Source organism: Pieris brassicae, chromosome 10, assembly GCF_905147105.1.
Source record: "Pieris brassicae chromosome 10, ilPieBrab1.1, whole genome shotgun sequence".
NCBI lineage: Eukaryota > Metazoa > Arthropoda > Insecta > Lepidoptera > Pieridae > Pieris > Pieris brassicae.
The window spans coordinates 6,259,305-6,286,464 of record NC_059674.1 but is presented as its reverse complement, the minus strand read 5'-3'; the positions used below and the strand labels follow the sequence as shown (position 1 = coordinate 6,286,464).

Below are 27,160 nucleotides of genomic sequence, written 5' to 3'. Positions count from 1 at the left end.
GGCAATCACGTCCCAAGTTGGCTAAAAAATACCTTTTAAGGATATTAGGTTTTCGGGTGTTAGAATTATGTAAAATAGATAAGTTTAATTGTATATGTATATTGCTTGTTTTGATGAATTAATTTAATTTGTTTCAAAGTATTCGGGATGATGCATTTATATGTTTCCCTGTTTTATCTGGTCTGTGCCTTCCAAATCAATACTTATTGTTTTCCTGGTAATCGAATAAGATGTTATATGGATAACGCATGCGTTACCTTTAAGCAACACCCGTACTATAAAAATGTTCTTCCACTGGCCCCACTCATATTAGGATATTATATATTTTGGTTACTGCTATCCCGTTGGCAATATTTTTGTTCAAAGCCTTCTAGAAGATAATTGAAATATAGGAATTCTCTGTTTATATGGCAAGCTGATCAACGTGTCAACGTCACTTTACTGTGAAAAAGATATAGTTTTTCTAATAATCAAACTTACTAATGTTGTACTATGATGCATAGTGTTATTGTGAAAATTATTACGATTTTTATGGTTATTTATTTCAGATAGCAGAGATGCATGCTCATGATGCTTCTAAAGGTAATTAAAATTTGATCTTGTTTTTAAATAGTTTTTACCAGACTTATAAAACAAATTAACAATTTAATTTACATAATTTATTTATTTAATGTACCAGGTATATCAATTGTCAATTATCTCCCTCCACGTTGATGTTGGTGTCTAACAACAGTGATATTTTAAATATTTTGATTTATTTGATATACTTACCAGAGTGTCAGTCATCAACCAAGTAATGTCATAGGCAACATAAATATTTTTTACAATGACAATTTAAAAAATGGACAAAATTTCACATAAAATTATTTTATGTGAGAGATAAATACTCTCTTGTCAATTTTTATTTATCGTCAAGTAAAAATTCACATTGAAATTTATAGAGACTATTTGTATTACATATAACAAGTTTTTAGTTAAGAGCATTTTTTAGTGAATATAATTCTAAATATGTAATATAAAATGCTTGGACAACAATCGTCTATAGCTGAGTACTTACTATTAGGTCCTTACATATGAAATTGGCGTTTTGTATGGGAGGAACAAAAAGTCGAATATTTTTAAATATAATATATTTAATTAATCAAAGTATGAACCATTGTTTTCTATGCACTTCTGCCATCTCATAGGTAGTTCATTGATCCCTTTACTAAAAAAGCCAGTCGGACGGGAATCAATAAAATCTGTGAAGGCAATTTGGACTGCCCCATCTTAGAGTTAAATTATTTCCCTTGCAAAAAGTTGTCCAAATTTCGAAAAAAATGGTAATCTGTTGGAGCAAGGTCCGGGGAGTACGGAGGATGTCTTAGACATTCCAATTGAAGCTTTTCTAATTTGGTAGCCGTCTGTTGTGCAGTGTGTGGTCTAGCTTTGTCGTGAAGTAGCAGTGGCGTGGAGCGATTGACCAGCCTAGGTTGTTCAGCCGCTAGCTTTTCCATCGTGGTTTGCAATTGCTGACAATAGACATCAGCCGTAATAGTCTGGCCAGATTTGAGAAAACTTTAATGAACAATACCGGCACTAGTCCACCAAACGCTTACAAGTAACTTTTTTGGGGTTAATTTTGCGCTGAGCGCTTCCGTATTATCGTAAAGAATCCATTTTTCTTCACAGGTAATGATTCGGTTTAAAATACCTTCATTATTGTGCCGGTACAGTAATGTAACGCAGCAGTCGACGCGACCTTTCAAGCTTTTGAATCTTCCCAATTTGCTTCAAGTGAATTAAAACAGTTTTATCACTAACACCGCAGCCTGCAGCTGATTCGAACGTGGTTTGCGATGGATCCGCTTCCACAATAGCCTTCAATACTTCATTATCAACTTGGGTATCAGGCCGTCCACGGGGCTTGTTCTGCAGACGAAATTTCCAGAACGAAAACGTTGGAACCAAAAACGAACTGTGTTTTCTTTTGCAACATGACCGCCATACACATCATTCACCCTTCGTGTCGTTTTCGCAGCACTAGTGCCACGGCGGAGCTCGTACTCGTAAATAATGCGATACTTTAAGTTTTCCATTCTGTAAAATGAGTGACGCAAACAGAAAAAAACAGAAGAAAAAAACAAATGAATTACGGTCATAGCTGAACAAATTTGAATTTGAAATTCCTAACCAAAGAGGAGGTATTTGAGGTCAAAGTGGCCAGTACGACAAAACGCCAATTTGATATGTACCTAATATAATATTCATTAGGCCTTAGTAAAAGTCGAGACTTAGCGCGAACTTCGAATCTCGTATGTAAGAGAATACACAAAAGTTAAACTAATCCAGGGAAGCATCCTCAGACAAATATACACCACTACCCTTTAGCTGACCTTTGATGAGGGAGATGCGCATCAGATATTACTTCACGATGAAACGCGTCATACGTGTAGTCTGTACGAATATAATAATAATAATGAAGCCTCATTTATTCTTTGAAACATGAATCAATATTTACAAAAGATACACTAAAATTTCATACAGAAATAATTTCAAGGACCTCTTTTAAAGTATCAGCCTCCTCCAACTGTCTCCATCTCTCTCTATCTTGAGCATTTTTCTTCCAATCTTCCCCACCAACTTCTTTAAGCTCGTCAGCCCAAGAAGGCGACCGATAATAATAATAAATAGCTATTTGCCAGAACATTGATAGTCGTCGTATTAACAAAAAATTTCCGATTTTAAACGTTAACAGGAGTTTGAAACCTGTAAAAAAATATTGTGTATCGTATTAGCGAATTCAGTTACGTGTTTCTTTTTTTAGGTGCACCAATTCTTCAGAATTATTATAATCCACCACGGGAGGTACCTCCAACTTCATACCCACCATCAGCAGCACCAGCTAACACACTATTTGCATACCAACGGTATCCACCCAACACACAACACAGTGGAAACACAGCTGGATGGACTTCAGGATCTGGCCCAGGATTAGGATCTGGTACAAATACTGAGGGAAATACAGGAGGAACTAGCTCTGGCTCTGGTTCAGGATCACGCTCATGCTCAGGCTCAGGATCATGCACAGGCTTAGGATCATGCTTAGGCGCAGGATCTTGCTCAGGCGTAGACTCAGGCAAAGGCCGACGATCTTGCTCAGGCCCAGGATCATGCTCAGGCTCAGGATCAGGCTCAGGCCCAGGATCATGCTTAGGCACAGGATCATGCTCTGGCAAAGATTCAGGCAAAGGCCCAGGATCATGCTCAGGTCCAGGATCATGCTCAGGCTCAGGATCAGGCTCAGGCGTAGCATCATGCTCAGGCTCAGCATCGTGCACAGGCTCAGCATCAGGCTCAGGCGCAAAATCATGCTCAGGCTCACAAACATGCTCAGGCTCAGGATCAGGCTCAGTTAAAGGATCATGCTCAGTCGCAGGATCTTGCTCAGGATCAGGCTAAGGCTCATTCTCCGGAACCAGCACAAGAGCAACTAGCTTTGGATTAGATAGATTAAATTTTGTAAGATTTCTATCCATAGATCCGTATAAGGCTTTCAAATTCCAGTTATTGAACCAGTCATCCCCGGAATCGTTCCTTACCCGCCATCAAAGGGCAAACTGTGCATTTGCTTCAGTAACAACTTACAGAAGTCCAGCCAGCAGTCATTCGCAATCAATTTAGATTTTACTAAACCGACATTTATAAGTAAAAAAGCATTTTAAAAATTAATCTATGTATTGAACCAAAAATATTAATAAATTAATAGAGCAATTGTGTTGTTTTTATTTTAGGTACTACCCTTGGTTTCAACCCAAGTCACTTATTTTTAGGCATTGCTTTCACACAGCTGCACTACGTTTTCCCGTAAATTAAGAGTTACGTTGATAAACTAATTACAGACAATTAAAGTAAATATACAAATCATTGCTAAGAAAAAGCCGTAACAATCGTGATAATTACACATTTTGACGATGGATGTCAGAAGTTGTATCAGAATTAGAAATATTTACAACAGTTTGGCTTTATCCCCACAGGTTCATTAACAGAAGAAGTGGAACATCGGAACAATGATTTGGGACTTTATTATTAAGTTCTGATCCCCATCTAACCACGAATCGACATTAATTTGCCCTGACTACAATGATGATGATTAGATAATTTAATGCCTCTGAGAATATTTACAAATTTAAAAAGAAATGTTTTTGTTGTTGAACAATTGAATGTTCTTTATGACCTTATTTTTCGAAAAGTTATCTACTATATGCAACTTTTCAAAAGTATGGTTAAATAAAGTTAAATTAGATAAAGTGTAACAAAAAGCTTTTATTATCATAGACATGAATACAAATAATACAATTATTTCATTTTACCTTATTACTACTAACGGTATTACATAATTAATGGTTGAAAGATTATTTTTTTAATCGTATACAATGAGTGGTAGGCAAACTTCACAAACAACAAATCTTGTAACTACTCAATAAACTGGATCCAAAATCGCAGGACGCAGAATCAAGTTGTCAAACTGTGTTGTGCAGTATGAACTATAATTATTGAAGTTTTATTGAAAGTTTTGAAATGTAATGGTCTCGAGAAAAAACCTTGAAATTACTCGGATTCTGTCAAGTAAATGCAGCGCTTTGAAATCCTAGCAATTGTGAAACTAGGCGCGAGAAACGAACACGCAAACAAGAGCTTCGTTTGATTGCAAATGTATTTAGAATATCGGTTTTCGACATAACAAAGATAATATAGTATTTGAGGACTCAACATAACAGAGAATTAGCTCGAGAGGCTCTAGCCCGTTACGATACGTTACAAATTGGTATGCCTATGATTACTTACACTTTTTACAGGATTCAAATAAGCCACACAGACTTGTTCATCGGTAAGTTATATTCCTATAAAAAGTATATTCAAAACAAATTACTTACTGTCACGGTAATTATACAATTGGCCTTAATCGTAATTAAGTTTAGGTAAATAGTAATAGTTTGTATTTTAATAGTTTACTTAAGATATATGCTATTGCCCAATTTAGGAATGTGACATTTCAAAGACAACTTCATCTCCTATTACTTTTCAGGCTAATTATACATTTGATTAGACTAAAAATGATGCCTTATCACCACGACCTAATATGGAAAGAACTGAAAATATATTGGATTCCGACTTAGTTTATTCATCAACAGCAAAGAGAGATGAATTTTCAGTATTTGGTGAATATATACAAATGAACTGCGTTCACTAAAATGTGAAAAAACATATTTGACGTTAAAATGAAACCTACCAATATCTTCACAACAGCTATTTCTCAAGCTGAGCCTCAAGTGCGGAACTTATTGTAACGAAGGTAATAGAATTTTGAGAGAGGAATATTCAAATAGATACTGATTACTAGCTTTTGATTTAACACCTGACTTGTCGACTAACTCTAATGTTGATTGGAATCTCGTTCGCCATGGCAGTAAGAATGGAAGTAAGATTCGAATGCGCATTGACTGAACTAATTAACTGTGTAGTTGTTTACGCAGAGTTTTAAAATATTAAAGAAATAGATAAGAACAGAAATGTATGTTTAATTCAGTTTAAATGAATTCTTTGGTACCAATATGAATTAATAGTAGGAAACGTAGTCAGTAAAAGATATATATAAATGAAAAATAACGATGCATTCGTATTGAGTCAGTAATTAGATAAGGAGTGGAAATTTTGTGAAGGAAATAAGACGCAGATAAAGTGGTGATAAGTAATTAGCCAGGGTTTTAGGAAAGCTATCTCTTCTAAACGGTTAGAGATATCGCTTCGGAAGTTAATTCTATCGACTCTGCATGGCATGTTTAGTCGGGAAAGAGTACAAACTTTTTTTTTTGGTTTGGCCAGTCATGAGCGGGCGGGCGGGGTTTGAAGTGAGCCAGAACCCGGGAATCCCTACTACTGTCAACTAAGCTTTTTACATTTTTTAAAATTATTTGTTTATCTATATACTTTTTTTTTAAGTCAAAATATCCTGTATGAGGCTCCAAAAGAAACAAAGAAGAACAGAAGAGTTGTTATTCAATTTTTCTCATCAATGATTTTACAAAATATACAGACCAATTTTTTATTGTTTAATTAGAACTCGGTGAACTTCGTATCAGGTACATATATTTGTGTGGATACTTAATTCAACATTTTTAAATAAGAACAAAGTGATCGGACCTGATACTTCAGCTATCAAACAATTGATAACTTATCGCATATTAGACTTATATTTGTTTTTTTTTGTCTCAAAATCCGTATAATAAGCTCGACATAATTGCGATCAAATCAGTTTAGGTTACGGTCTCTAACGAATACTTAGGTCCTAAAGCTAAAATGATTCCTACTTTCGTGTTCATCGTTTTAAGCGTAAGTAGTTTTATATTTATTAATTCATCTCGTAATATCTAAATTGCGAAGCGTGAAACTATTTTTTATAATATAGTAGCCGACCCGGCAAACGTTGTTTTGCCATGTAAATAATTTCTAGAGAAATTCTAGTGTAGAAAAAAATAGCTAACTTATTGGAAGTGTGTAAGGATGTGGTATATGATTGAAATGCATGGAGGGCCGTGACCTAAGAGGGAATATAAAACTAACAAAAAACCAAAATGTATTTTTTTAATTTATTATAATTTATTTCAAGTAATAATTATTCATGTTATTTATTCATTATATAATGGTTTTTCCACTCGAGAGCACGCATCGTCCGTGTGAAAAACAAAAACAATTGTTTTCAACAATTCTCAAATGAGAACTAAGCCACAAACAGACATTGTTTGGCCTTGGGATCCAATCGTATTTCGGTGAGAATTAGCGAAATAAGGAATGTCTTGCCAGTTCCACCTGGTGCATCTAAAAAGAAGAACCCATCAGGTGCTGCTGAAACTGCGAGCATAATCCGGTCGTAAATGGTTCTTTATTCCTCATTCATTAGTGGGACATTGCGAGTAACAATCGCCGCCATTTCTACAGTGTTGTACTGCAGTTCACGATTCATTTCATTGTTAATTTAATCAGTTGTTCCTCGATTTGGCGAATTCATCCCGTAATGACTGAGTGGTAAATTGGCATTGATAATGCAAATATCCTCAATAGCAATCAATGCTTCATTGTGTTGTGTTATCGCAAGATCGTTACACCGTGTACGATGTTTATGCAATATATAATCAGTCATTGAATCTTTGTGATTATCCCACAATATCTCTGTTTGGGCTGGAAAACATGTAGTCAACACTATATCGAATAGTAGACGAATTTGTTTTGCTGCACAGTTCAATGCTGCTTCAGCAAGCATACATTCCCACTGGTTGTCATCTTCAAGCAATCCGAGTGCAAGGCATGCATCTTTATACGTTGGATACTGATACCCATTCACTTTACGTATATCTTGAAATGACAATGGGCCAGTAACATTAACCAACAACAGACGAAGATAAAAGCACTCAGTCTATCTTGGATTCCCTGTAAATACTTGGCGTTTGATCTGAATAAATTCGGACATGCATCAACTGGTGAGCCTTGCTTGCGGGGTATCCATTGTGGTACTTGTGAATAGATTAATGTACGTGCAAAAGCACCAAAATCATCCGCACGATTACACAATTACAAAAACTTTTGTGAGTATAGTATTTGGTGGATTCATAGCATGATGAATCGCTGTTTCGTTCGTGAAATAAACACGCTGACCGTTTTCAAGATGGACGGCTAACTGAACAACTGTTGGATCCTGTTCATGAATCGCAAAACCAAAGATACGCTTCATTGGAGCTTATGTACTGACCAATTTAGTACAGCGTTATATCATCGTTTTTAATCACTGGAAGAGTATTCACATGGTATTTTCCACTCTTAAGACAGCCTTGTCACTGCCTTTATGGACATACTTGCAAATGTATTTGATGCTCTTCACATAAGTGCAGAACTCAACATTAATCTGAGCATTATATATTTTTCTCAGCAGGGGCAAATATGGCATGACCCAACGATTGTCATGGGCATGAGTGGGCATGAGGTAATCCTCGCTTTTGCCATTCAACCGAATATAGCCAGCAACCTGTAGGACTGAATACAAATTAGTAATAAAATTTATGAAAGATTTCAGCTTTTGTCGAAACACACGTGCTGTAATGTCATGACGATATATTGCGGTTTGGCCAGGCAACAGCAAAGATCTAATCTTTGGCCATTATGGATTACACGTGAACGTGATTCATAAACATGGTCGCCATTATTCACGCACAAAAGTCAGAGCGTGGACTGCCTACGCATGATGATGGTAGAATGACAGAGTTTCCAATTTCGGCGGCGTCGGCGTTGTCAACAATAACGTCTCGCAAGTGAATGTACACTTTTGCACGTAGCTTGAGTCAACTCATGATTATATCGTAAGTATCGTAGTCGTTCGCCCTCTATCTCGTAGTCTTCGCGTGCATATCGACCTTGAATTGTTGACAAAGCTGTCGTAGAATGACCTTGTCCAGCCCGCGTCTAATCATCAATCTATACGCATAATAATCCTTCGAGCTAACGTTCATGTTTGTTTCGGCTCTTGTAATAATATATTCTTAAATATTTATTGACACGAGAATTTTATATATTACCGGTCATGTCCATTACGAACTGTCAATTCCAATTTTTGTTCTGTTTTGTGGCTATTTAGTCAAACTCTATTGGCAATGTTACATATCTGTGGTTGTGCTCTTGCGTTGCCATTAATACACAAGTAAAACAGAGAATATTTACAATTATGTAAATATTATTCGTTTGACTGGTAATTTACAGTGCGAGGTGATCAGCCTTTTGTCCTTACCAACCCAAAACAATTATTTGTTACATCCATCTTTTACTTATCCACTTCAATCCCAATTTATCCCACGAGACATAGTAATACACGTGTATTAGAAATACTTTAAAAGTATCATTAAGAGCAGTGTTGGCCTAGTGGTTTCAACGTGCGACTCTCATTCCTGTGGTTATAGGTTCGATCACGGATGTGCACCAATGGACTTTCTATCTATGTGCGCATTTAACACGCACTCTTACGGTGAAAGAAAAAATTGTGAGGAAACCGACATGCCTTAGACCCAAAAAGCGATGGTGTGTGTCAGGCACAGAAGCTTGATCATTTAAATGCCTATTAGAAATGTTCCGTATTCATTTTAGATTGAGAAATCTAAGACCCATTGCCATTATATTATAAGTTTCGTTAAATAAAAATAGAAATCTAGCGAATTTGTGCGTAAAATTACTACTTAATTACTCATTTTCTTATTTTAGTACATAAGTATGTTCGATGTTGTAAATAATTATTATTTATTATTGTTTAAAACACCAAAAACAACACCTTCGTGCCTGGTGGTCTACGCCACAGTACAAATTAAAAATTTCTTATAAACTAGAGTTAAAAATAAACGATAACATTACAACAAACAGAGAGAAAAAAAAAGTGCGTGCGTACAAAGTACACATATCAGAAGTGAAACTTCTTTGTAAATTAATTATTACTAAGGTAAAAGCTCCAATTGATGATCATGTACCAGTATATGATCTCTTCATGTATTTGTGTATATGTGTATGTATATATATATATATATATATATATATTCACACAATTTACACGCGCTAATGATAATATAAATAAATAAAAAATCTGCGTTTACTGCACAAGCCGTTATGCGACAGAATTGCCATCTAAAGTTCTAATATGTAACTTCTAAACGAATATATCAACCAATAGCGTGTATTTTTTCTCAATCTTCTTTACTCTCTCTCTCTTAATCTTTCTCACTATAGCTCTCTCCCATCTCTCGCTCCATGGCAGTGTTCGTGATGAGACGTTCGCCCTTTCTCACTCTCTCTCTCAATCGATCTAAATCGCTCTCTCCCTTTTCCTCGACAAAAACGCTGCACATATTCGTGACGCTAATATTATTATTGTTCCGTTTCATCTGTAAAAACTATTTTTAATATCTTACACATAATATTACTTCTATCTTAAATTTATGGTCCCAAGTTGGCTAAAAAATACCTTTTAAGGATTTTCTTTTGCAATTTTCTGGTGTTATTTTAGAATTATATAAAATAGATACGTTTAATTCTAGCGATGTATGTAGCTACAAAATAAATAAAAAGGCTTACTTTCAATTAATTTAATTTGTTTCAAAGTATTCGGGCTGATGCTTTTATATGTTTCCCTGTTTTATCTGGTCTGTGCCTTCCAAATCAATACTTATGGTTTTCATGGTAATCGAATAAGATGTTATATGGATAATCGAAACGCATGCTTTACCTCTAAGTAATACCGGTACCATAAAATGTTCTTTCACTGGCCCCATGGCCTTAACTCAATTTTGTACGATTTCTATCTATAGTTCCGTATAAGGTTTTCAAATTCCAGTTATCGAACCAGTCTTCCCCGGAATCGTACCTTACCCACAATAAAAAGGCAAACTGTGCATTTGCTTCAGTAACTACTTACAGATGCCAGCAGTCACTTGGTTTCAATCCAAATCACTTATTTGTTGGCATTGCTTTCACACAGATGCACTACGTTTTCCCGTAAATAACGTAAGAGTTACATTCACAAACTAATTGAAGACAATTAAAGTAAATAGACAAATCATTGCAAAGAAAAAGCAGATTGCTAAGAGAAGCAGAAAGATAATTTACAAATTTTGACGATGGATGTCAGAAGCTGTACAGAAATAGAAATATTTACAACAATTTGGCTTTATCCCCACAAGTTCATTAACAGAAGAGGCTGCGGAACAATGATTTGAGACTTTATTATTAAGTTCTGATCCCTATCTAACCACGAATCGACATAAATGTGCCCTGACCATAATGATTATGATGAGATAATTCAATGCCTCTGAAAAAATTAACAGACCTAAGAAGTGAAACTTCTTTATGAATTTTTTTATAAAGATGATATGCAACTTTACAGAAATTGGATAAATAAAGTTTAACAAAAGACTTTTATTATCATAGACATGAATACAAATAATACAATTATTTCATTTTACCTTATAATACGACTAAACAAAGGGGGATCGCTGCCAGTACCTCCGGGAACCTTGCCTAAAGGGACTCCTTTTAATAATAAATTTTATTTATTTAAAATTTTACCACATTTATTCCTCATATTATCAAAAGAATTATATAACTTTTAGTTATTAAACTATATTTTTTAAAAAAATCCTTTTAGGTTCATTGTTATGCATTGTTTATATTTCTATACTTACCTACATATGTCAGCCATCTATTACGACTTACTTGTCTAATAACTTCGTTTTTCGATGTCGGAAAGATTGGAAAATTCTTTCTGGTACGTATATCGACCCAAAGACAATGTTGAATTGTTTTTGATGTACGTTGACGGAGACTGGAACTATCTTGCAAGTGACCGTTTTACTTTATTTATGCTCTCTTCAACACTTATGAAAATATGCTGGAAAAAGGAGGAGCAGCGCTAACCAGATTCATGCATCTGCGTCAATCGAGTAGCCCGCGATATAAACGTGTACTGTATACACGCACACACGTGCATCCACACCCAAACATGTCACGCACACATATTTGATTCACTTTTATTTTGTCCTTTTATTTAAGTAAGGTATTACCGACCACTTTAGGGCAACTTTGAAAGTGATTTTGAAGGTGGATGTGTTATTTGTTTATTTTTATATGTACATTTTGAATATGTTATGTAAAAACTTTCTTAATAAATAATATTAATTAATATAACCCAATAGAATTAACGTAAAAAAGCTAATCATACAGCTAACACAAATGAATATAACCAAAAACAATAACTAACCTAATAAAATAATTACTAAAATATATTATTAAAAGAAGTTCCTTTAGGAAGGGTCCCGAAGATGCTGGCAGCGATTCCCCTTTGAATAGCTAGACTAATTCTTTGTCCGAGGTAGCTGCCAGCTCTTCGGTTTCCTGTGATGTCAACTAAGCTTTTTACATGAAAAATGTCCAGTAAGGCTCCAAAAGAAACAGAAGAGTTGTTAACCAATTTTTCTTACAAAATATACACACCAATTTTTTAAAGGTTTAACTAGATGACCCGGTGAACTCTGTATCAGCTACATATATTTGTGTCGATACTTAATTCAACATTTTTAAATAAGAACAAAGTGATCGGACCTGATACTTCAGCTATCAAACAATTGATAGCTTATCGCATATTAGACTTTTATTTGCTTTTTGTCTCAAAATCCGTATAAAAGCTCGACATAATTGCGATCAAATCAGTTTAGGTTACGATCTCTAACGAATACTAAGGTCCTAAGACGAAAATGATTCCTACTTTCGTGCTCTTCGTTTTAAGCGTAAGTTATTTTATATTTATTTAATCATCTCGTAATATTTATAAACGTGAAACGATATATTTTTTGAATAATCTGTATATAATAATTTAAAATATAGTCAAAGTGTATAACAAAACAAGAACTGCATTACCGGTTATGTCCGTTACGAAATGTCAATTCAAAGAAGATCGCAATTTTTGTTTTGTTCTGTGGCACAGTATTTGGTCTATGCTCTATTGGCAATGTTACTTATTTGTGGTCGTGCTCTTTGCGCTTTTAACGCTATTAATACATAAGCTGATCATGAATATTTAAATATTCGTTCGTAAACAATTATGTACATATTCGTGATCAGCCTTTTGTCCTTACCAACGCAAAAAAATTATTTGTGACATCCATCTGTTCCTTATACACTTCAATCCCAATTGATCCCACGAGACAAAGTAATACTCGTGGATTAGAAATACTCTAAAAGTATCATTAAGAGCAGTGTTGACCTAGTGGTTTCAACGTGCTACCTCATTCCTGTGGTTACAGGTTCGATACCGGATGTAAACCAATGGACTTTATAGCGATGTACGCATGTAACACGCACTCGTACGGTGAAATAAAAACTTGTGAGGAAACCGACATGCCTTAGAACTAAAAAGCGACGAAGTGTGTCAAGCACAGAAGCTTGATCATCTAAATGCCAATTAGAAATGATCACGGAACAGATGGAGAAATCTGAGGCCCAGTGTCATTATATTATTAGTTTCGTTAAATAAAAACAGAATTCTAGCGAATTTGTACGTAAACTTACACTTCTTGTGTTAAAACGATTATGTTATATTTATGATATATAATTATGATTTCATTTCTCATTTTAGTACATAAGTACGTTCGATGTCATAAATTATTATTATTTATTATTGCTTAATATATAAAAACTGAAAGTAAAGAAAACACTAAAAACGAGGTGGAGTGGAGGCCTACGCTACAGTACAAAGTTAAGATTACTTATAAACTAGAATTAAAAAGAGTTAAAAATAAACGATAACATAACAACAAACAGAGACAAAAAAAGTGCGTGCGTACAAAGTACACATGTCACAAGTGAAACTTCTTTGTAAATAAATTATTACTAAGGTAAAAGCCCCAATAGATGATCATGTACCAGCTTATGATCACTCCATGTATTTGTATATATATATTCACACTGTATTCGATCTAATGATTATATAAATAAGTAAAAAGTCTGTGTTTACTGCACAAGCCGTTATGCGACAGAATTGCCACCAAAAGTTCTAATATCTAACTTCTAAACGAATACATCAACCAATAGCGTGTATTTTTTCTTGATCTCCCATACTTTCTCACTTCAGCTCTCTCCCACCTTCGCTCCATAGCACTGTGCGTGATGTGACTTTCGCTCTATCTCACTCTCTCTCGATCTTTCTCACTTGCTTGCTCCCTACTCTCACTCCATGGCTATTTGCTTCATGCTACGATCACCCTTTCTCACTCTCTCTCAAACTTTTCTTCCACAAAAAATCTTAGTGATGCTAATATTATTATTATTGCGTTACATCCGTAAAAACTATTTTTAATATGTTATACATAATATTACTTCTATCTTAAATTTATGGCAATCACGTCCCACGTTGGGAAAAAATACCTTTTAAGGATATTAGGTTTTCGGGTGTTAGAATTATGTAAAATAGATAAGTTTAATTGTATATGTATATTGCTTGCTTTGACGAATTAATTTAATTTGTTTCAAAGTATTCGGGATGATTCCTTTATCTGTTTCCCTTTTTTATCTTTTAAATCAATACTTATTGTTTTCCTGGTAATAAAACAACACCCGTACCATAAAAATATTCTTTCACTGGCCCCATGGCCCCACACATTTTGGGACATTGTTGATATTTTGTTACTGGATATTGGCCGTTGCATAATCGGGTTGGCAATATTTTTGTTCAAAGTCTTCTAGAAGATAATTGAAATATAGGAATTATTTGTTAATATGACAAGCTGATTAACCTTATTGTCTTGACTGTGAAAAAGATATAGTTTTTCTAGGAATCAAACCGAGCAAAGTTGTTCTTCGATGTTATAGTAAAGTATGAAAAAATTTACGATTGTTATTGTTATTTATTTCAGATAGCAGAGATGCACGCTCATGCTGCTCCTCAAGGTAATTAAAATTAAATCTTGTTTTTAATAATTTTTACCAGAGTTAGGAAACCAATTATCAATTATTTCAATGTACCAGGTATGTCAATTGTCAATTATCCGCCTCAATGATCAACGATTGGTGTCTAACACCAGTGATATTTTAAATATTTTAATTTATTTGATATACTTACCAGAGTATCAGACATTAACCAATAAGTAATGTCATAGGCAACTTAAATAATTTTTACAATGACAATTTGTTAATATTCAAGTAAAAATCACATTCACAAATATATAGAGCTTTTGGACAATTAAATGTTTTAAAAGTATATATAATTCTAAATATGTAATATAAAATGCTTGGGCAACAATCGTATATCGCTGAGTGCTTTGTACAATATTCATTAGGCCTTAGTAAAAGTCGAGACTTAGTGCGAACTTCGAATCCCGTATGTAAGAGAATACGCATTAGTTTAACTAATCCAGGGAATCATCCTCAAACAAATATACACTACCGTTTAGCAGACCCTTGATGAGGGAGATGCGCATCAGATATTACTTCACCATCACGATGAGACGTGTCAGACGTGTAGTCTGTACGAATATAATAATAATAATTAAGCCTCCTTTATTCTTTGAAACATGAATCCATATTTACAAAATATACACTAAAATTTTATACCAAAACAATTATAGCTTTTTCAAGGACCTCTTTTAGATTATCAGCCTCCTCCAACTGACTCCATCTCTCTCTATCTTGAGCATTTTTCTCCCAATCTTCCCCACCAACTTCTTTAAGCTCGTCAGCCCAAGAAGGCGTCCTCTCTTTCTTTTCCCTTTCTTATTATATCTTTCTGTTTCCACTTAATTTTTTAATGTAATAATAATAAATAGCTATTTGCCAGAACATTCATAGTCGTCGTGTTAATATAAATTTTGCTATTTTAAACGTTTACTGGAGTTTTAAACCTGTAAAAAAATATTGTTTATCGTATTAGCGAATTCAGTTACCTGTTTCTTTTTTCAGGTGCACCAATTACTCAGAATTATTATAATGCACCACCGGACGTACCTCCAACTTCATACCCTCCTTCAGCAGCACCAGCTGACACACCATTTGCATACCAATCGTATCCACCCAACACACAACACAGTGGAAACACAGCCGGATGGAATTTAGGATCTGGCACAAATACTGGAGGAAACACAGGAGAAACTATCTCTGGCACTGGTTCAGGATCACGCTCAGGCTCAGGATCATGCTTAGGCGCAGGATCATGTTCAGGCAAAGACTCAGGCAAAGGCCCAGGTTCATGCTCAGGCCCAGGATCATGCTCAGGCCCAGGATCAGGCTCCGGCTCAAAATCATGCTCAGGTGCAGGATCATGCTCAGGCCCAGAATCAGGCTCAGGCGCAGAATCATGCTCAGGCGCAGCATCATGCTCAGGCCCAAGATCAGGCTCAGGTAAAGGATCATGTTCAGTCGCAGGATCATGCTCAGGACCAGAATCACGCTCTGGCAATACTTCTGGTGGAAACATATCGCTAACAAGCTCTGGCTCAGGTTCAGGTTCAGGTTCAGGTTCAGGTTCAGGTTCAGGTTCAGGTTCAGGTTCAGGCTCAGGCTCAGGCTCAGGCTCGGGCTCAGGCTCAGGCTCAGGCTCAGGCTCAGGCTCGGGCTCAGGCTCAGGCTCAGGCTAAGGCTCATGCTCAGAGGAAGCAGTACAAGAGGAACTAGCTCTGGATTAGAAAAAACTAAATTTTGTCCGATTTCTATGTATAGATCCGTAAAAGGCTTTCAAATTCCAGTTATCGAACCATCATCCCCGGAATCGTACCTTACGCACAATCAAAAGGCAAACTGTGCATTTGCTTCGGTAACTACTTACAGATTCCAGCAGTCATTCGCAATCAATTTAGATTTTACTAACTCGACATTTATAAGTAAGCAAGCATTTTAAAAATCAATCTATGTATTGAACCAAAAATATTAATAAATCAATAGAGCAATTGTGTAGTTTTTATTTTAGGTACTACTACACTTGGTTTCAGCCCATGTCACTTATTTGTGGGTATTGCTTTCACACAGATGCACTACGTTTTCCCGTAAATTAAGAGTTACGTTGACAAACTAATTATAGACAATTAAAGTAAATAGACAAATCATTGCTAAGAAAAAGCATTTACTATTGTCGTCGGTTAAAGTATGAGGAATCCATCTGGTACAAAGCTTCCTAAAGCCTAAATGTTCGTGTAATATTTTTTGAATTTGACTCATACCAATGCCTAGGCTTGCCCGTATCTGCTGATAGGTCACTCTCTTATCTTCCTCTCCTCGACATGCGTCGCACAGCACTGATGTTATCTCCAGTAGTCGCTGTTAAAGGACGTCCCTCTACGTCCGCGGATCTACGTCCACGCTTGAACTCGTTTAACCAATTGTAAATAGTGGCACGAGATGGGGCTTCATGAAGAAATGCAAATCGCAGCCTATCATAGCCTTGTTGTTGAGTAAGCCCACAACGAAAGTCATAATAAATCATTGACCAAAAATTTTCTCGCGTTATGTTTATTGTCACGTGTAACAAGAGTTTGAGATTTGCCGCCAATTTACAAAAACAAATGACAAATGAATGCAATTACTACATTAGGTTACCAAAGAGTTCTAAAATTTAAATTTAAAAAAGTTCTCATTAGCAATGTTCTAAACATTTTCAGTGTTACCCACGTACAGAGAAGTTGCACCAAACAAAAAAATATGTCGAAATTATTAAATTACACACACACAAGACTGTCAATTATCATCTAGAACGGGTGCTTAATGAGTAGGAATGTAAAGAACTCCTTAATAGTGAATAGGTATATTTTATCACAATTGTTTTAATTTCTTTGAAAATGCGCCATCTATGTATCGCGTTAGCTAACTTGACACACGACGTCGTTTATATACATTTATTAATTTAATTATAGGTTTTGGAGAGTTACAAGATAAAGGCTTTGTTTACTTTTCGGTGGCGTGGACAATAATGAAGCTTATTCATCGAATCTAATTGTATTGTAATTTCTTTGGCTTACGGCTTGTTAGAATCTGTATCATACATATTACCAAAGACTATTAAAGTATTCTAGCGGTGTATGTTATAATCCAGCGCTTAATACGCAAAACATTAAAAATGACGACATATTTTTCTTTGTTTCTCTATACGTTATAATAATGTATAAATATAAGTATTTTTTAAATATAAATATATAAAACATAAATAAATATGAATACCTTATACAGAAACAATGTTTTAATTTGTTAAATAAAGCTTTCCTCGAAATTTCTATAAATCAATTGGTTTACTAATAATATTATTATATCAACCAGAGATATAAAAGTATACCAAAGTAATGCAATAATAATGATAACACAATTCCCATTTTATGAAAGTTAATATTGAACAGAGTCCGTACCTAACGTACCTAAGTACCAATTGCAATATCTTTCGCCATTGTCATTATCGATCATTATCATTAGTCGAGGGTACCGACACATTATTTAATTTTACCTGGACCAGGGGAGGCCTACGCATTCTGTAAAACAACACAACCCTACACATACAGATAAGTCTTAACCATTCGAATTTAGCCATGACTTGAAAAATTAAACGGAAGATGTTGGCAATTATTGTCAATCGATTTATATATAAAGAGATCGTGTGCATACTGTAGTACTTTCGCTGATTACTGCAATGATGTTTCTAAATCATACGTGTAGATTTTATAGAGCAAAGGACCGAGTAAAGAACCCTGTGTAATAAAGTTTGATAGAATCGGTGGCAAATATAAGCAGAGAATTTTTCCCCTGAGTACCGATATAAGAACATTGTCATAAGTTGAGCTGAGATCTAAGAAAGTAATTACTACTGACTCGTTACTTGAAAAACCTAATATTATTCATTTCGTCCGTAGTGAATATTCCTAAGCTATCCACTGTGCTTATAATTTTCCTAAAACCCAATTGGGACGTTGCTATTGGATTTTTACTAGGTTTTTTGCTGTTTTTATTAACACAGAAGAAAGTACATTAGGTATGTAAGAAGAAGGATCATCTGCTGATTTATTGTCTTTTAAAATGGGGATAATAGATTGAGTGATCCAAGACTTGGGAATGCACCCAGATTTTCTTTTGAAATCTCCTCACACTAATTTTTTTCAGCCTGTTTTCTTGCTTTTATTGCAGCTATACATTCATGATCCCACAGGGAAAGGAATTTGCGAGCAGAACTTAGTTGTATTGCAAAAAGGTTCATCGGCAGCTTCCATCCAAACCTGAGAAAGAATTTCGGCGGAGATCTGGCTACCTACTTGAGAATAAGTAGGTACTAGTTTTCTGCTCTACTCTTTGATTGAATAATTCCCAATCAGCGTTGTTCAGTCGCATGGATCACTAACACGAGTTAGCAGCCCAGTGTTTAAAATACATATACAATAAGAATCTATAATATTAGATAATTGATCTCCATAATAGTTGGAAGAAGTGCTTCCCCAGGATTGGTGTTGGCAATTAAAATCACCTAGGACTAAGAATAGCCTTGGGAGGATGGAGAACAGTTGATTAAGATGAGAAAAAATCTTCACTTTGGGACGAGAAAATTAAATAGACACTATATAAATTTTATGTACAATAGCACCGTCAACAAACAAGTCATCATTAAATGAGGGGAAATTATCTTTAACCGCCAACACCGCCATAGCCGCCAGGTCTGTCGGAAAATAACATAACCTGGAATTCGAAATGTCAATTTCGGGCGAAGCTGTTTCCGACAGAGTTGAGACAAAGGGTTCAAATTTATTATGCAAATGGATTAAATCATTTTTATTGCAGATAACGCCTCTGCAATTCCACTGGATTATTTGTTCGCGTTCGCAACGCATAAGATTGCTTTTAATTAAGTTAAGGAAGCAAAAGTTGGGCGGCTTTTATTTCAGTCAAAAGTTAGATTACATCAGAGATAGAGAACATGGTGTCATTATTGTTAAGGTTACGTTATTAAAGGGACACGTTAGAAGGAACTGGAGCATCGTAGTCCTTTATCAAATTGAAGTGCTCTGTTTTATTATATCCCAGTCGTTTTAGTTTGGGGGATGTTGGTTTAGCAAATATTGTTTTCTTATAAGATCTACTACACGACGGAATCGAGGGAGAGGAAGGCGAGACAGTAGGCACAGGAGAATTAGGAGTATTCTATGTGTTCAGAACCCGGATTATGCACTTTATTTGCTTATGCGTAAGATACACATCTCTGAACCATATATAATTTAATTTTAGTCTGCCGTTCATATTCTGGACACTTTCTGTTTGTATCAAAGTGTAGACCAGAACACAGACAGCAAGATGCGGCATCATCTTCTATGTTGTGTGTCCCAGTATGGCCTTGGCCACACTTGTAACAGCGGAGCCGAGAGTTACAATTAGACTTAGTATGACCAAGTCGGCAACAAGAATAGCACTGAATGGTATGGGTATGAGGAAAGTTCCACGGGCAGGGCATTGCAGCAGACAAATACATGTTTAGGTAGGGCTTGACCATCGAAAGTAATTACAAAAGTCTGTGATGGCTTCCACTCAAGAGGGCTGCTGTTACGCATTTTATAATTTAGTCATCTAATTTTTATAATTCCTCCTGCCCATAGGCAGTGAGATACTGTCCAATATCTCTTCGGGAGACCATACCGCGGGTACTCCTCGCACCAGGCCTATTTTAATTTTAATATTTTTAATTTTAATTTAATTCGGGTCACATTAAATGAGGGAATAAAAACTTTGTAATGATTTTTTGTCAGGCAAGGGTTATTATTAAATTCAATTGTGGGAATGATAGGGAAATTCAGTTCCTGCCTTTCCTTTTGATGCAACCATTTATTATGTTTTTAAAAGAATATTTCTTGAGAAAATACCCAAATTGAACGGGTTGCAGGGAGGGGATGTCAGTATCTGAAGAAACTTTTTGCGCAGAAAAAACAAATGGACCTATGTCATAGGCCTCATAAAACATTCGGCCTGTAGGATTTTTGTAGACTGATAACCGTGTGATGGAGGTGTTGGGTGCTGTTGGGTAGTAACAGTTGAGGTATCTTCACGGTTTACTTTGTTATGAATACTATCTAGCGTCGCATCGAGCGTTAGCGTTCTTAAGTTCAGTATATATTGAGGGAATTTCAATTTCCAGTTTTTGGCACGAACAATCAGTGTCCTTTTGTTTGTTCCGACGCGTCGGATCGAATCTTCTTTTCCTTTTGTTGCAGAGTTTGCAAATTTTTCACAGTCGCATTCTTTTTCGGTCACTCCGTTGAGCCACAACTGTAACTCCACTCTACTCGTCCAGTTTAGAAAATCTATTTTCTATTATAATGTTACAGGCCTTACAATTATACAATTATATACAAACTGACAATTATAAAAGTTAAATTTCACAAGAAAAAACACTCCCGCCACGACCAACGACCCGCGCTTTTTCTTTAATTGTCTTTGATATTGCTATAATAAACAAACCTTTTTTTATGTCAAAGATTTGCGTATTTATAAACTCGCATTGGGTGCATTAATAATTCTTCCGAATAACCGTTGGCTGATTGCAATAATACCAGTATGCCAATATAACACTGTATCAGCAATTAAATAAATGAGAATATGAATTGAACAACATAGCTGTCGTGTTAAGTTACTTTTTTTAAGCCAGCTTAACAGAATTTGAAAAATATATAATTTTATAAGTTCCATCATTAAGCCAATGGTTTTAAAAAGCCATTGGAGAAATTCAAATGTATTTATTATTGAATGAATGTAAAAAACCAGAAACCATAATACCGTATAATACGACTAAACAAAAACAAACGCAGCCAGTATCAAGTAAAGGGACTCCTTTAAATGATATATTTTAGTTATTCAAAATAATCGTACACTATGACATTTTACCACCTTTATTCTACTCCACACTATCTAAAGAATTATATAAAGATTATAAGTAAGTATGTAGAAATAATAAACATAATAACTTTTAGTTATTAAACTATATATTTAAGGATTTTCCTTTCAGGCTAATCATATGTCAGTCATCTATCACGACTTACTTGTGAAATAATTTTAAGAAAAATCGCTTTTCGATGTCGTAAAGATTGGAAAATTCTTAATTCTGGTACGTATATCGAACCAAGGACAATGTTGAATTGTTTTCATGTATGTTGATGGAGACTTGAACTATCTTGCAAGTGACCGTTTTACTTTATTTATGCTCTCTTCAACACTTATGAAAATATGCTGGAAAAAGGAGGAGCAGCGCCAATCAGATTCATGCATCTGCGTCAATCGAGTAGCCCGCGATATAAACGTGTACTGTATACACGCACACACGTGCATCCACACCCAAACATGTCACGCACACATATTTGATTCACTTTTATTTTGTCCTTTTATTTAAGTAAGGTATTACCGACCACTTTAGGGCAACTTTGATATGTGATTATGAACGTGGATGAACACATCCAAATAAAAATAAACAAATAACAATTTGTTTATTTTTATATGTACATTTTGAATATGTTGCATGTAAAAACTTTCTTTAAATTATTTCAAAACAATGTTAATTTAAAGGTGTGTGTATGTCCTTGTCCCTGTCCCTTTTGGCAAGGTTTCGAAGATACCGGCAGTTACCGGTTATTTGTTTGTTCTGTCTCAAAATCTGTATAAAAGCTTGACATAATTGCGATCAAATCAGTTTGCGTTACGGTCTCTAACGAATACTAAGGTCCTTTGGCCAAAATGATTCCTACTTTAGCGCTCTTCGTTTTAAGCGTAAGTTATTTTATATTTATTACTTTATCTTGTAATATTTATAAACGTGAAATGATATATATTTTTTTAACCTGTATATAATACTTTAAAATATAGTCAAAGTGTATGACAAAACAAGAACTGCATTACCGATTATGTCCGTTACGAAATGTCAATTCAAAGAAGAATGCCATTTTTGTTTTGTTTTGTGGCACAGTATCTGGTCTATACTCTATTGGCAATGTTACTTATTTGTGGTCGTGCTCTTTGCGCTTTTAACTCTATTAATACATAAGCTGATCACGAACATTTAAATATAAAGCCTTTTGTCCTTACCAACCCAAAAAAAATTTTTGTACATCCATCTGTTCCTTATACACTTCAATCCCAATTGATCCCACGAGACAAAGTAATACTCGTGGATTAGAAATACTTTAAAAGTATCATTAAGAGCAGTGTTGACCTAGTGGTTTCAACGTGCTACCTCATTCCTGTGGTTACAGGTTCGATACCGGATGTGCACCAATGGACTTTATAGCGATGTACGCATGTAACACGCACTCGTACGGTGAAAGAAAAAATTGTGAGGAAACCGACATGCCTTGAACTAAAAAGCGACGGTGTGTGTCACGCACAAAAGCTTGATCATCTAAATGCCTATTAGAAATGATCACGGAACAGATGGAGAAATCTGAGGCCCAGTGTCATAATATTATTAGTTTCGTTAAATAAAAACAGAATTCTAGCAAATTTGTACATAAAATTACACTTATTGTGTTAAAACAATTATGTTATATTTATGATATATAATTATGATCTCATTTCTCATTTTAGTACATAAGTACGTTCGATGTCATAAATTATTATAATTTATTATTGCTTAATATATAAAAACTGAAAGTAAAGAAAACACCAAAAACGACACCTTGGTGCCTGGAGGTCTACGCCACAGTACAAATTTAAAATTCCTTATAAACTAGAATTAAAAAGAGTTAAAAATAAACGATAACATTATAGCAAACAGAGATAAAAAAGTGCGTGCGTACAAAGTACACATGTCACAAGTGAAACTTCTTTATAAATTCATTATTACTAAGGTAAAAGCCCCAATAGATGATCATGTACAGTATATGATCACTTGTATGTATATCTATATTCACTGTTTACACACTGTATACGTGCTAATGATAATATAAATAAATAAAAAATCAGCGTTTACTGCACAAGACGTTATGCGACAGAATTGCCATCTAAAAATCTAATATGTAACTACGAAATGAATACTTATATATACTATTTTTCTCGATTACTCTTACTCTCTCTCTCTCTCAATCTATCTCACTATAGCTCTCTCCCGCTCTCTCGCGCTCGATGGCACTGTGCGTGATGCGACGTTTACTCTCTCTCTCTCGATCTCTCTCATTTGCTTGCTCCCAACTCTCGCTCCATGGCTATTTGCTTCATGCTATGATCGCCCTTTCTCACTCCCTCTAAATCGGTCCCAATCGCTCTCTCCCTTTTCTTCCACAAAAAATCTTAGTGATGCTAATATTATTATTATTGCGTTACATCCGTAAAAACAATTTTTAATATGTTATACATAATATTACTTCTAGTTGCCTAAAAATTCCTTTGAAGGATATTGGTTTTCGGGTGTTAGAATTAATTGTGTATGTATATTGCTTGCTTTGACTAATTTGAATTAATTTAATTTGTTTCAAAGTATTCGGGCTGATGCATTTATATGTTTCCCTGTATTATCTGGTCTGTGCCTTCCAAATCAATACTTATTGTTTTCCTGGTAATCGAATAAGATGTTATATGGATAATCCAAACGCATGCATTACCTCTAAGCAACACCCGTACCATAAAATGGTTTTTCACTGGCCCCATGGCCCCACACATTTTGGGACATTGTGGATATATTGTTACTGGATATTGACCATTGCAAAATCGCGTTGACAATATTTTTGTTTCAAAGTCTTCTAGAAGATAATTGAAATATAGGAATTCTTTGTTTATATGACAAGCTGATTAACCTTTTTGTCTTTACTGTGAAAAATATATAGTTTTTCTAGGAATCAAACCTAGCAATGTTGTACTTCGATGCATAGTATTATGCTGAATAATTTTACGATTGTTATTGTTATTTATTTCAGATAGCAGAGATGCACGCTCATACTGCTCCTCAAGGTAAATAAATTTTAATCTTGTTTTTAAATAGTTTTTACCAGAGTTAGGAAACAAATTGACAATATAATTATTTAAATTAAATAATTCATTTATTTCAATGTACCAGGTATGTCAATTGTCAATTATCCACCTCAACGATCAACGATTGGTGTCTAACACCAGTGATATTTTAAATATTTTAATTTATTTGATATACTTACCAGAGTATCAGACATTAACGCATAAGTATAACAATTTGTTAATATTCAAGTAAAAATCACATTCACAAATATATAGAGCTTTTGGACAATTAAATGTTTAAAAAGTATATATAATTCTAAATATGTAATATAAAATGCTTGGACAACAATCGTCTATCGCTGAGTACTTACTATAATATTCATTAGGCCTTAGTAAAAGTCCAGACTTAGCGCGAACTTCGAATCCCGTATGTAAGAGAATACGCAATAGTTTAACTGATCCAGGGAATCATCCTCAAACAAATATACACTACCGTTTAGCAGACCCTTGATGAGGGAGATGCGCATCAGATATTACTTCATCATCACGATGAGACGTGTCAGACGTGTAGTCTGTACGAATATAATAATTATAATGAAGCCTCCTATATTCTTTGAAACATGAATCCATATTCAGAAAAGATACACTAAAATTTTACATAAAATAGTTCAAGTTTTTTTAGTTTTTTCAAGGACCTCCATCTCTCTATATCTTGAGCATTTTTCTCCCAATCTTCCCCACCAACTTCTTTAAGCTCGTCAGCCCAAGAAGGCGACCTCTCTATCTTTTCCGTTTCTTATTATCCTGTTTGGGCCAGCCTTTCCACATAATTTTTTAATGTAATAATATTAAATAGCTATTTGCCAGAACATTGATAGTCGTCGTATTAACATAAATCCGATTTTAAACGTTATCAGGAGTTTGAAACCTGTAAAAAAATATTGTTTATCGTATAAGTGAATTCAGTTACCTGTTGCTTTTTTCAGGTGCACCAATTCCTCAGAATTATTATAATCCACCACCAGACTTACCTTCAACTTCATACCCTCCTTCAGCAGCACCAGCTGACGCACCATTGGCATACCAAGGGTATCCACCCAACTTCTACCCCGGGAATACACCTCGAACTCCCCCGTTCTACTCTGGCTTCAAAAATCTCAACTACCCCGTTCATCCGATTCCTAACAATCCCGCCCCAATAGTCCCCTTATCTCAACCAGTACAACCTGTTCCAGTTCAAGTACCTATAACACAAAGTGTTCCAATAGCAAGCCCACTTCCACTCTTACCTCAGCCCACTGTACCAAATGTTCTAATACCAATAAATACAGCTCAGACAACAACCTACACTAGCAATGCGTCCAGACGCATTTTTAAACGCAGAGCGCCTAAAAGTGGATCTAACAGTTATAGTTACATCTACATATCTCGCTATGGCTCCGCTTCAGATAGTGGAAACAAGTTAGGAACTAGCTCTAGTAGAAACACAACTGGATGGACATCAGCATCTGGCCCAGGATTAGGATCTGGCACAAACACTGGGGGAAATACAGGAGGAACTAGCTCTGGCTCTGGTTCAGGATCACGCCCTAAGCGCTCATGCTCAGGCTCAGGATCATGCACAGGCTCAGGATCATGCTTAGGCGCAGGATCTTGCTCAGGCGTAGACTCAGGCAATGGCCCACGATCATGCTCAGGCCCAGGATCATGCTCAGGCGTAGGATCAGGCTCAGGCTCAGCATCATGCTCAGGCAAAGCATCATGCTCAGGCATAGATTCAGGCAAAGGCCCAGGATCATGCTCAGGCCCAGGATCATGCTCAGGCGTAGGATCAAGCTCAGGCTCAGCATCATGCTCAGGCTCAGCATCATGCTCAGGCGTTGGATCAGGCTCAGGTGCAGAATCATGCTCAGGATCAGATTCATGCTCAGGTCCAGGATCAGGCTCAGTTAAAGGATCTTGCTCAGTCGCAGGATCTTGCTCAGGATCAGGCTAAGGCTCATGGCTCAGGAACCAGCACAAGAGGAACTAGCTTTGGATTAGATAGACTAAATTTTGTAAGATTTCTACCTATAGATCCATATAAGGCTTTCAAATTCCAGTTATTGAACCAGTCATCCCCGGAATCGTTCCTTACCCGCCATCAAAGGGCAAACTGTGCATTTGCTTCAGTAACTACTTACAGATGCCAGCAGTCATTCGCAATCAATTTAGATTTTACTAAACCGACATTTATAAGTAAGCAAGCATTTTAAAAATCAATCTATGTATTGAACCAAAAATCTTAATAAATTAATAGAGCAATTGTGTTGTTTTTATTTTAGGTACTACCCTTGGTTTCAACCCAAGTCACTTATTTGTTAGTATTGCCTTCACACAGATGCACTACGTTTTCCCGTAAATCAAGAGTTACGTTAAAAACTAATTACAGTCAATTAAAGTAAATAGACAAATCATTGCTAAGAAGATGCTGTAATTATCGTGATAATTACAAATTTTGATCATTCTTGCTTGCTTTGAATAATTTATTATTGAGTTCTGATCCCTATCTAACCACGAATCGACATATTAAGATTAATAGATTTTTTGAATTATTCAAATGTAAAACAGACCCAACAATAACCTAGTATATTGCAACCGCTAGAATGTCAGCCTTTGAGGA

The 27,160-nt window shown here is 35.4% G+C and overlaps 1 protein-coding gene across 1 annotated transcript; it reads right to left on the bottom strand.

Moving 5' to 3' along the window:
* Positions 1-2,828: 2,828 nt before the first annotated feature.
* LOC123715076 (pollen-specific leucine-rich repeat extensin-like protein 1) lies at positions 2,829-25,574 on the bottom strand. Its single transcript, XM_045669894.1, has 4 exons — positions 25,530-25,574; positions 15,576-16,186; positions 15,446-15,458; positions 2,829-3,437 (listed from the first exon to the last, which is right to left on the bottom strand). Exons 1-4 carry the CDS (start codon positions 25,572-25,574, stop codon positions 2,829-2,831), a joined length of 1,278 nt encoding a protein of 425 aa, XP_045525850.1.
* Positions 25,575-27,160: the final 1,586 nt, after the last annotated feature.